The sequence below is a fragment of the Macrotis lagotis genome, chromosome 4 (genome assembly GCF_037893015.1).
Source record: "Macrotis lagotis isolate mMagLag1 chromosome 4, bilby.v1.9.chrom.fasta, whole genome shotgun sequence".
Taxonomy (NCBI): Eukaryota; Metazoa; Chordata; class Mammalia; order Peramelemorphia; family Peramelidae; genus Macrotis; species Macrotis lagotis.
Genome location: NC_133661.1, coordinates 221,503,396 through 221,515,449, shown reverse-complemented (window position 1 = coordinate 221,515,449; position 12,054 = coordinate 221,503,396). Strand labels below are relative to the sequence as shown.

The 12,054-nt window shown below is 33.8% G+C and overlaps 1 protein-coding gene across 4 annotated transcripts in view; it reads left to right on the top strand.

Moving 5' to 3' along the window:
• Positions 1-12,054, top strand: part of LOC141522203 (cation channel sperm-associated auxiliary subunit beta-like) — a 156,273-nt gene that overhangs the window by 92,951 nt on the left and 51,268 nt on the right. For 3 of the 4 annotated variants that reach the window (XM_074235413.1, XM_074235411.1, XM_074235410.1), the window contains 2 exons: positions 1,938-2,092; positions 5,691-5,848. In XM_074235413.1, the coding sequence (XP_074091514.1) occupies positions 1,938-2,092; positions 5,691-5,848 (313 nt within the window). The remainder of the gene's footprint in view (positions 1-1,937; positions 2,093-5,690; positions 5,849-12,054) is intronic. The other variant, XM_074235412.1, reaches the window with a different exon arrangement.

Below are 12,054 nucleotides of genomic sequence, written 5' to 3'. Positions count from 1 at the left end.
CCTATAATATCTTTTAATTTTGTGAGTCTTTTTTTGAAAGGCAATGGGTTTAAGTGACTTGCCCAAGGTCACACAGCTAGGTAATTATTTAAGTGTCTGAGGCTGGATTTGAACTCAGGTACTCCTGACTCCAGGACCTGTGATCAATCCACTGTACCACCCAACTACCCCTATAATATCTATTATTAAAAATGAATTTCATCAAAAAAATTTTATAGAACCTTCAGATATTGGCTAATGATGACATAGCACAAAGCAATTCAATGAAAAAGATTTTTCTCACCCATAAAAAAGCTGGAAATAACATTTTTTCAGTTATTTAAAGGAGGAGCTAGGTGGGGCAGTAGATGAGAATATTGCTCCTAAAGTTAGGAAGACTAGAATTCAAATCTGACCTTGGATACTTTACTAGTCCTATGACCCTAGGCAAATCATTTAATCCTGTTTGTCTCAGTTTCCACATCAGTAAAATATCTCTAGGAAGGAAATGGCCAACCACTCCATTTTGCTGAGAAATCCTTTCTAATGAGTTTAAGTGGTTTCTGAAATTAAAAAATAATGCAGCATTTTTCAGTGTATTTGCAAAAGCTACTATTTACATAATGAAAGATAGAATTTTAGAAACCAAATTACAACAGAAACACTTTCATAATTAGTGGATCAGACTGAGCAATTAGTGCACTGATTGAGCAAACTCTATATTGTTGCTTTTTCCCATTCATGAAACATCTTTTTCAGATAAGCTGAACTTAAACCAAAAGTTTAGTATTAAGGAAATATTTTTAAAATGATAATGAGTATTCAAGCTCATTGTTTCCACAAAAATATTGGTGATTTTTACTAAGAACAGAAAGAATTTTTTTCTCAATAAATAAATGATTTTAAATTATTTCATTTTCTCATTTAAAAATATATTGGGTGCTTTATAATGCATTTAACATAGAGCAGTGGATAGAAATATATCCTAGAAAGCAAGAAAACTTGACTTCAAAGCTCAACTCTGAAATATATTAGCTGTGTAGTAGCTACATAGAAAAGCCATATAATCATGGTCAAATCACTTTCATTTTAAAAACTTTATATGATTCTTCTAAAAACTACAAATCGTTGATAGGAATGCAGTTTGTTGACCTAGAAAATAGTTAGATTGATAGAAAGATAAAACAATTTTAAAGTTCTTACTACATACACATCACTGTGTTAAATGTTACTGATACAAATGCAAGAAAACAATCAGTCCCTGGTTACAAGGAACTTACATTATAAAGGGGGAGGAAGAACAAATGTAGGAGATATAGAGAAATTGCATGATGTTCAAGAAATGACAAGGAGGTCTAGAAGGTGAAAACTCATCTCTTAAACCCCAGTGTTCTAGTGACTGAGTCCCAAGATTTTTTTGTGAGGAAGGAAAGTGATTGAGTGGGTTAGAGATTGGGACAAGATAGGTAAGACATAGGACTAAAAAAAAAAACCGTGTAAATGGAATTCAGTAACAGGGCAGCATTTAGCCCATAAAAACTAGGAAGCAGGAAAATATCACATTCCAGAAGAATCCTTTGAGATCAGCAATTCCATTCCTTCTTTTTAAGGATTTGCTAAGAGAAATGGAGAAACTCTATATTCCTAATTACCTAGTCAAGAGGCATGGCAAGTCTCAAGATTGATATGAGGATTCTTTAGGTAGAAAGCAAAGCATAGAGACTAGGCAAGTAGGTATTGGCCAGAGACTTCATTCTCTGAGGTATGGTCAGATGGATGTGTCAGAGGTGTGGTCTCTCCAGTGTGGTCAGATGGATGAGTTATGTTATCCTTTATGTAAGTCCAAATCAAACACTGCTGGAAGCTCAACAAAAGCAGTTGCCAGAGTGACAATTTATCCCAATCATACTTAAGAGAGTGTTTGCCTCAAAATATATTTTTTATTTTCTTTCCAATAGGAATAAAATCTTATATCAAATTGGGCAAAAGCAAAATAAATGTATTTGGATTCTATTTTGATCATGTGGGCAGTGAAGCTGTAGTTTCTCTGAGTTACCAAACTCTGGATGCTATAGACATACACACGACAAATGATAATAAGACATTTATAAAGGTCAGTGAAATATGTGTTGATAATGTGTAAAATATTTTCAAAATATGAATTAGGTACAGAATTATAGCACTAACAGTTTCCTTATAGGTAGGTGATATACTACTTTCAAGCACAAGTATTTTAACCTAAATATATAGCCATTATTGAACAGTTTTTAATGATAATGAAAATCAACACTTATCAGTCTAGAATCAAATGAATTTTTGGGGAGGAGAGGAGCAAAATATATTTTTTTAAGTCCATGGACTGGGGAAGCCAAGTGGTGCAGTGGATAGAGCACTGGAGTCAGAAGGACCTGAGTTCAAATCCAACCTCAGATGCTTAATAATTACTTAACTGTGTGACCATGACCTTGGGCAAGTCACTTAACCCCATTGCCTTGCAAAAAAAACCCCTTAAAACTAAAAATCCATGGACCTTAAAGACTAGAACTGAGGATGAGCTTAATCAAACACTTCAAACTCAATGGTAGATGAAGAAAGTTGAGGTACGTGGACTCTTATGCAAATATAAGGTGATGTTCCAAATCAACAGTAGTAAGAAAAAGGAAAATCAAAAGAAACCTGTGGTTGCACCTCAACACCCAGTAATTTGGCAAAGATGACAATCAAGAGGAATGTTGTTGAGGTGGTGGAAAGAAAGACACTTTTTTTCGTGGGGCTATAAATTGTTTCAGTTATTCTGGGAGACATTTCAATTATGTGAAGAAAGTGATTAAAATATCCATAGTCTTTGATCTGTAGATCCACAGCATTTTAGTAGTAGGAAAAAAAAGGAAAGAGAGTAAAACTGTCAATTGTGTTTTAAAAACTTTGAGGATGATGAATATAGAATATAGAATATAGAAAAGTTTGGAAAAGCCTGTTGTCTACTGATGCAAAATGAGTTGTGCAGAAATAGGAAAATAATATAAATAACTATAATCAAGTGGATGGAAAGAAAATGTAAACTGAATGCTATGAAATTATAATGACAAAACTTGATATCAAAGAAGAAGGGGGACTTCCCCATCTTTTTTTTCTTTTTAAGTTGAGGTAGTATCAGTAAGGAATACTGCATTTAATTATCAAACTTGTTTATTTCAGTTAGGCTTGTTGAATTAATTATTTTTATATCTGCACACACTTTAACCTCTTCAGCATCCCACTATTACATATACATGTGCAACCAATATATAATCGTGGTCCTGTGCATACAATGTTCTCATCATATCCCTTAACAATACCAATCCAATTGTATTGTCTCAATCCACTAGCATTTCTTGTAAGAGGCCACACGGTGTTCTCTTGCCTTTTACTTTCCTATTTTTCCTCTAGTAAACTTTAATGTGTAAGAAAGTGGAAGACAGCTAAGTCAATCAACAAATCAAAAAGTATTTAGCTAAATTCTGGGAATTAAAATATAAATCCCCAGGATTCCCAAGGATTTCTAGGACAGGAGGAATGCTCCTTACTCTGTTCAACCTTGAATGTTTATATGATATATACAGGGAAGATGTGTACATATAATAAGAATAACATGTATTTAATATTTTAAGGATTGCAAAGCACTTTAAAAATATTATCTCATTTTATTTTCAAATTCATGGAGGTAGTTACTATTATTCTCATTTTACATAGCAGAAAATTGAGACTGAGAAAAGTTGTGTGACTTGCCTAAAGTCATCTGACTTGTGTCTGAAGTGATATTTGAACTATTGTATCACCCAGATGTAACATATTATAGAAATATGATATATACATATATGCACACTTACATATAAATATAGAAAAAAAATCAAGGTTTGTAGAGAGACAGCTCACTCTTAGTTGAGAAAGGAATCAGAAAAGGCTTCAAGAAGATGGTATTGCTTGAGTGGCTTCTTGAGTATGCTCTGGGGGATAGCTACTACAAAGGCATGGGATTGAGAAAGGAAGTGTTATGTGTAAGGAACAGAAAGGCCAGTTTGGCTTGTTGGACCATTGGGTCAGGGGAATAATTTTCAATGAAGTTTGGAAAGAGAGTTTGGGATAAGTTTGTGAACAGATAAAGGCAGATAATATTGGAGAACACTTTTAGTTTAGTATGCTCCCCAATCAATCTGTAATTCTCTTTCTCCCTAGCCCTATCCATAGAATTCTGGGGGAAGATCTCAGATTAAAGTTAACTGCTGTGGTCAACTTCTGTTTTTCCTTCTTCCTTCAGTTCCCAAAGCTACCCAGGCAATAAAGAAACACTGGATTAGATCAGTGATGATCTAAAAGCAAAGGACTCAGATTGCAAAGTAGAGGTCTTTGTAAGAGCTGACAGCTGACAGGGATGAATGCAATTGTTGATCTTAGGGAAAAAAGCATTTATAGCTATCAGTCTGATAGGTGTGAGGTGGTACCTCAGAGTTGTTTTAATTTGCATAATCTCAACAGTGATTGAGAGCAGTATTTCACATGACTAAAGATAGGCTTAATTTCTGCATCTAAAAGCTGCTTCTTTATATTCTTGGATGATTTATTCATTGGGGAATGACTTGCATTCTCATGTATTTGACTCCATTCCTAGGACTTTTTTTTAAGGATAGTATTTACCTTCTAATTAGGGGTAGTAGCTTTAAGTTAGGTGATTTGAACTGAGCCCTCTTTCCTGGTTCACTTGGGGCAATTTCTGTGCTTTAGTTAGATGACTGGATAAAACACTGAACAACAAAATCAGTTTTCCAGCCATTGCCTCAAGAAACTATAATCACATAAAATTTTATGGGTTTACTGAAAGGCAATTTTTTTAACATCCATCCATGAAATTCTTTGGATCAGAGACATGCTCTTCATGTAATCCTAGGCTAGTCACTATTCTTGCAAAATTAAAAAAAACAAATTATAGAGAAGGGGCATTGGTAGATGTACTTTTCTCATCTGGTAGTTCTCTGTAACAATGAAATCACAGTTCCAATCTCTATTCCCATTTCCTCATGGAAATATACAATCTCATCATGACACTCCAGGCTCTCTCTCTCTCTCTCTCTCTCTCTCTCTCTCTCTCTCTCTCTCTCTCTCTCTCTCTCTCTCGGCAAGTCAATGGGGTTAAGTTGCTTGCCCAAGATCACACAGTTAAGTAATTATTAAGTGTCTTGAGTTCATATTTGAACTCAGGTCCTCCTGATTCCAGGACCAGTGCTCTATTCACTGCACCACCTAGCTGCCCCCATGAATATAGAAAAATGGCATCCAATATCCTTAAGTCAGTGAAGCATTTTGCTTCCCTGAAATCTATCTTTGTGCTTTTCAAACCACTCTTCCCCACCCAGGCTCAAAGGGTTACCAATAAGTGAAGGCTCAACAAATTTTCTTCTTATGATTTCCATACTTTTAAAGCTCCAGTCTTAAAAAAGAGTATAGGAAGAGAGGAGATGGAAAGTTTTCTTTGCTCTGTACCAAGGATATATTCAGTACCCTGCACATATTAAATGAATGCATTTAATAGACAGAATGCATTCACTAGAAGGAGCATCAGATGTTTACTTATGAATTATAGTATTATGTAATTAATGAATGCAAAAAATTTCAATTAAATATAAATATAAAAGGAAGAGTGTTTAAAATATGGCATTCTTTTTTTTTCTTTGCAGACTACTGAAGATTTGGAATTTAATACTGCATTAGCTCCGCAATACATTACATCATCTGAAATGATATTTTTTGCATATGTACCCCCGAATTCTTCTGAGAGAGTTATAAGGAATAAAAGTTTTCATCCCCGTCATATCGGCAAACAACTCCAATTAAAGTAGATTATGATTTATTTCAGATAAATTTACCATTGTTTTCTGTTGTGCTCTAAAGTCAAAGGTCAGATCCCATAAGTTTAAATGAGGGCCCTTAGGATTCATAGAAGCAATGATTGATACTAAGGAGAAGTAGCAGCTACTTGGTGAAGAGGTAAGTGAAGTGATGGATGTCAGCTTGGAGAATACCACTCTTGGAGAGAATCTAGGAAAAGTTCATTTGATGAAACACTAAGGTTTCAACTCAGTAGTCAGGAACTAAAATATTTGAACTATGATACTGAACAATTGCACATAAAGAGTTGAGAATAGTGACTGAGAAGAGTCTTTAAATCTAAAGATATACATCAGAGACAAAGTGGAAAAAACTAAAAGGAAAGCTAACATATGTGATAGCAGAGTCAGTATATAAAAAGTTCTGAGATAATGTTAGACTAAATCTAATAAGATAGAATAAGGATAACTGTACAATTTTACTTTGGAGTTAAAAAAATCAAAATGGTAAGATGGTAAATGTGATGAAACAAATTTGTTTGATTGAATTCTTGGTTATTTAGGATACTAAAAATTCAATATATAATAATGGAATTTTATAGGCTCTGAAGTAATGCAATGGACACAAAGAACTGAATTAAAATTTGGTATGTGGTTATCAGACTCTTGACTGTATAAACTTGGGAAAGTTACTTAACTTTTGTTTGTCTCAGTTTTTTTCAACTGCAAAATGAGATAATAACACTATTTCCTAAGGGTTGTTATAAGGATCAAATGCTTAGCACATAATGGGTATTTATTAAATAGTTGTTTCCTTTCCCCTTCCACTTGGCAAAAACATATTCTCCTATCTAAATAAGAGAATTTTTTGTTTTTTAGTTTTTAAAAGGAAATGGGATTAAGTAGCTTGCCCAAGGCCACACAGCTAGGTAATTATTAAGTGTCTGAGGCCGGATTTGAACTCAGGTACTCCTGACCTCAGGGCTGGTGCTCTATCCACTGTGCAACTTAGCTGCCCCTAAAGTATATTCCTTTAAATTGTCCTGATAGAAGTACATTTATTAAGAGCAATAAGCATCATTGCTTTATAATCACTTTATACTCACAGCATTTTTTTCAATTACAATCCCTCCAACTATCCCAAATATAAATAAAATATAAATATAAATATAAAATATAAATATAAATATAAACCATCAAGAGTTTAACGTTTGATCACCTCACAGTCAATTTATATTCACACCCTCTTTTTAAATAGCCTTTCTCCAATTATACCAATAGAACTACAATTCTTCAGAGTTATAAGTATTGTCTTTCTGTTTAGGGATGTAGCCAGTTTAGTCTTCCTTACTAACATTTTCCCCCTTTCCATTAATGTTTCTATGCATCTTTTGATTCTTATATTTGAGAATCAAATTTTCTGTTCAGTTTTAAACTTCTTATTAGATAAGTTTGAAAATCTTCTATTTTGTTAAAAATCCATCTTTTCACCTGAAAGAATATATTGAATTTTTCTCTGTGTTTGATTCTTGGTTGTAATCCAAACTCCCTCTGGAATATCATTCCAGACCCCATTATCCTTTAATGTTGAAATGATAATCCTAACTTTAGGGCCTGGTATTTAAACTACTTATTTTTTGCTATTTGATGCATTTTCTCCTTTAATTGATAATTCTGATACTTGGCTACAATATTTCTTGGAGTTTTTATTTTGGAAACTCTGCGACTTGATCAATGGATTCTTTATTTCTAGGATATTAGGTAGTGATAATTTCTTGAAAGATAATATTCTGGCTCTTTTTTGAAACTGGTTTTCAAGTAGACCAATCATTTGTATATTATCTCTCCTGTATTTTTTCCAAGTCAGTCATTTTATCTATAAGGTTCTTTACATTTTTTCTATTTTTTCAGCCTTTTGGTTTTGATTGTTGAATCTTGAAGTCTCATTGAGTCATTAGTTTCTATTTGTACAGTTACAATTTTTAGGATTTTATTTTCTTCAGTTAACTTTTGAGTTTCTTTTCTAGTTTGGTTAACTTTATTTTTAGATGAACTGTTTTCCTTTTCTAGTTGGTCAATTTTACTTTCAAAGGTGTTACTTTCTTTTTCCATTTGGTCAATTTTATTTCTAATGGTATTGTTTTCTTTAGGCAATTTCAAAATTCTCTTTCATCACTCATTTTTCTTTTTAAGATCTTTTTGGATTTGAGAACAATTCATAAAAGCTGTGAGGGATTTTGTTACTGCTTTCCTCTTCTGAGATGGCATTTTTATCTTCTCTAATAGAAAAGTGGGTTCTATAGTTCATGATCCTTTTTGTTGTTGTTGTTGCTGTTGTGGTTGTCTTGCTCATTTTGATAGGCAAGCTGCTCCTGGGACAGAGGGCATATAGTCCCAAGCTTTTTGTGCTGGGCATCTGGTCCCTGGCTTTCCACTCTGGGAAAAAAAAATCACAAAACAGTTTTGATTGGATCTTGTTCCCTGTATTAAGTTGACCCAGCCCACTCCTACCTGCTGCATCCAAGTTCCTGGGCTTGAACTTTGCCTTTGGCATGGGGTTAGAACCTTTACTGCTGGCCTGCTGAGCTGGGGTTTGAGTTGCACTGTGCTTTAGAATCTTCTGTTGGCGTCCCAACTCTCCCACCTATGCTGGGCTGCATTCCTCTTTTATTCATGGGATACAGATCTAGTAGTGATATTGCTGGGTCAAAGGGTAAGAACAGTTTTATAGTCCTTTGAGTATAGTTCCAAATTGCTCTCTCTAGAAGGATTTGAGAAGTTCACAATCCCAACATCAGGGCATTGATGTCCCTATTGGGATACAGCAGATGAGTTTAGATTAAAATTTTAAAAAGAGGGGCAGCTAGGTGGTGTAGTGGATAAAGCACCCGCCTTGGAGTCAGGAGTACCTGGGTTCAAATCCGGCCTCAGACACTTAATAATTACCTCGCTGTGTGGCCTTGGGCAAGCCACTTAATCCTGTTTGCCTTGCAAAAACCTAAAAAAAAATTTTTTTAAAAAAGAAAATCGAATCTACTGAGACAAGATATGCATGAAACACATTAATCTGATAGGTTTTTTTGCAAGGCAATGGGGTTAAGTGACTTGCCCAAGGTCACATAGCTAGGTAATCATTATGTTTCTGAATCTGGATTTGAATTCAGGTCCTCCTGACTCCCAGACTACTGCTGTATCCACTGCACTACCTAACTGCCCCATTAACCTGATATATTAACAGCAATAATGTGCTCTCAGATAAAGGTCTATGAAGTGATTCTGATCATTATTTAAGAGAGCTTGGAATGGACAGCCAATGAAGCTTGGTGCTAGGAAGTTGGGGAATCATAGGGAGCATGCAGAGGAACTTCTCTATGTTTTGTATATGAGAAACCCCAGAGTCAAAGGATGAAGCTTTAATATACTAAAAATAGTGAGAAGTCTTACTGAATTGATAGGGATTTTATCAGTACATTATTGCTTTGCAATTCCTAATTTTCAAACTATTTAGATTGCAATTTTTAAAATGCTTATTATTTCCCCCAATTTTTTAGAAAGATTTTATTTATTTATTTTGAGTTTTACAATTTTCCCCCTATACTTGATTCCCTTTCCTGACCCCCCACAGAAGGTAGTCTGTTAGCCTTTACATTGTTTACGTGGTATACATTGATCTTAGTTGAATGTGATGAGAGAGAAATCATATCCTTAAGGAAGAAAAATAAAGTATAAGAAATAGCAAAATTACATAATGAGATAATGAATTTATCCCCCTAAATTGAAGGTAATAATCCTTGGTCTTTGTTCAAACCCCACAGTTCTTTCTCTGGATACAGATGATATTCTCCATGGCAGATAGCCCAAAATTGTCCCTGATTGTTGCACTGATGGAACAAGCATGAAGCAAAGTTGATCATCACCACCATGTTGCTGTTAAGGCGTGCAATGTTTTTCTGGTTCTGTTCATCTCACTCATCATCAGTTCATGCAAATCCTTCCATGCTTGCTTGAATTTCCATCCCTCCTGGTTTCTAATGGAACAACAGTGTTCCATGACATACATATACCAAAGTTTGTTAAACCATTCTCCAATTGAAGGGCTCTCACTTAATTTCCAATTCTCAAGTGATATTTTTACCCTTTTTCATAATCTCTTCAGGGTATAGACCCAGTAGTGCTATTGCTGGATCAAAGGGTATGCATATTTTTGTTGCCCTTTGGGCATAATTCCAAATTGCTCTCCGGAAAGATTGGATGAGTTCACAGCTCCACTAACAATGTAGTAGTGTCCCAGATTTCCCACATCCCTTCTAACATTGATGATTTTCCTTTCTGGTCATATCAGCCAGTCTGAGAGGTGTGAGGTAGTACCTCAGAGATACTTTAATTTGCATTTCTCTAATAAGTAGCGATTTAGAGCAATTTATCATATGACTATGGATCGCTTTGATTTCCTCAACTGTAAATTGCCTTTGCATATCCTTTGATTATTGTCAATTGGGAAATGGCTTGTTTTTTTGAAAATTTGACTCAGTTCTCTGTATATTTTAGAAAAGAGTCCTTTGTCAGAAATACTGGTAAAAATTGTTTCCCAATTCACTACATTTCTTTTGATCTTGGTTATAGTGGTTTTGTCTATGCAAAAACTTTTTAATTTAATGTAATCAAAATTATCTAGTTTGTTTTTAATGATGTTCTCTGTCTCTTCCTTGGTCATAAACCAATTTCTAATTTTTGTAGTTCCATTAATGTTGAACCAATGCTTTTCTCATGTATCAATTCTTTATTATTGCTTCCTTTTCAGATGTATTAAAAAAAATCCTCCCATAAACCCACCTGAGAGCTGTTCTTTCCTATCCATTGTCTCTCCTATCTCAGTTTATGGCAATTTGACTCTCAAACATCAATTTTTAGCAATTTTAGCATTGACAAAACTAAAACAAAATAGTGATCAAGAGCATTTTATATGACTATAGATATAATTGATTTCCTCTTCTGAAAGCTGCCTATTCATATCCTTTTTACCATCAACTGGAGAATGACACATATTCTTATAAATTTGATTCTTGTAATGCTGTCTCTTTTATGGTTATTAATCCTTTGATGGTCTATATATCCACCAGGTAAAATATTTTTACCTAAATTACTTATATCACCCTTTATGTCTAAGTCAAATACCTTATCTTGCTATACAATATGAGATGTTGGTCTACATGCAGGTTCTGGCAAACTGTATTTCAGTTTTTCTAGCAAATTTTGTAATTTGTGACTTCTTGAGCCAAAAGCTTGTATCTTTGGGTTTTTCAAGCAGATTATCATGGTCATATGTACTTTCTACTGATTGCTAATTTTATTTATTAGACAATACTAGATTGTTTTGGTGATTTTTGCTTTTGTAATTCAGTTTGAGATCTAGTATGCTGGCAACTACTTTCACTTTTTTATTGATTTTCTTAATAATCTTCACCTTTAGTACTTCCAAAAGACTTTTTTTGTTCCTAGATCTATATAATAATTTTTTCTTTGATTAATATGACACTGAAAAGTCAATTAGGTAGAATTGTAATTTTTTAAAATTATTAAGCCATCATGAAAATTTATTTCTAAAATTCTTGGGCTCTAACTTTATGTGAAAAAAATTTTTTAACTGTGTTCATATAATTCCTGAGGTTGTCTTGGCAGTCAGATTCATAAGTATTTTACATTATCTGCCGTTATTCTAAATTCCATTTTTTCTTTCTGTCCGTTCCTGCTAGACTTTGTTGGTAATACATAGAAATGCTGATGAATCATGCAATTTTAAGTTATCTCTTACAACTATGCTAAAGTTGTTAATCATTTCATCTGTTTTTTAGTTGATTCTCTAGAATTCTCTTAAGTATTACCAACCAATCCACAAAGAAAGATAGTTTTGTTTTCTCACTGCGTATTTTAAATAGTTCCAATTTTTTTTCTTATTGTGGCAGCTAGCATTTCCAGAGCAATATTGAATATTGGTGGTGATAATGGATATTCTTCTTTCAACCCTGATTTTGTTGAAAAGGCTTCTAGCTTAACTCCATTACAGACAATGATTGTTGACATTAGATAAATGCTACTTATCATTTTAAGGAAAGCCCTTTCAATTTCTATAATTTCTAATGTTTTTAATAGGAATGAATGTGGTATTTTGTCCAAAGGTTTTTTTATGCATTTATTGAGATAATCATATGATTTT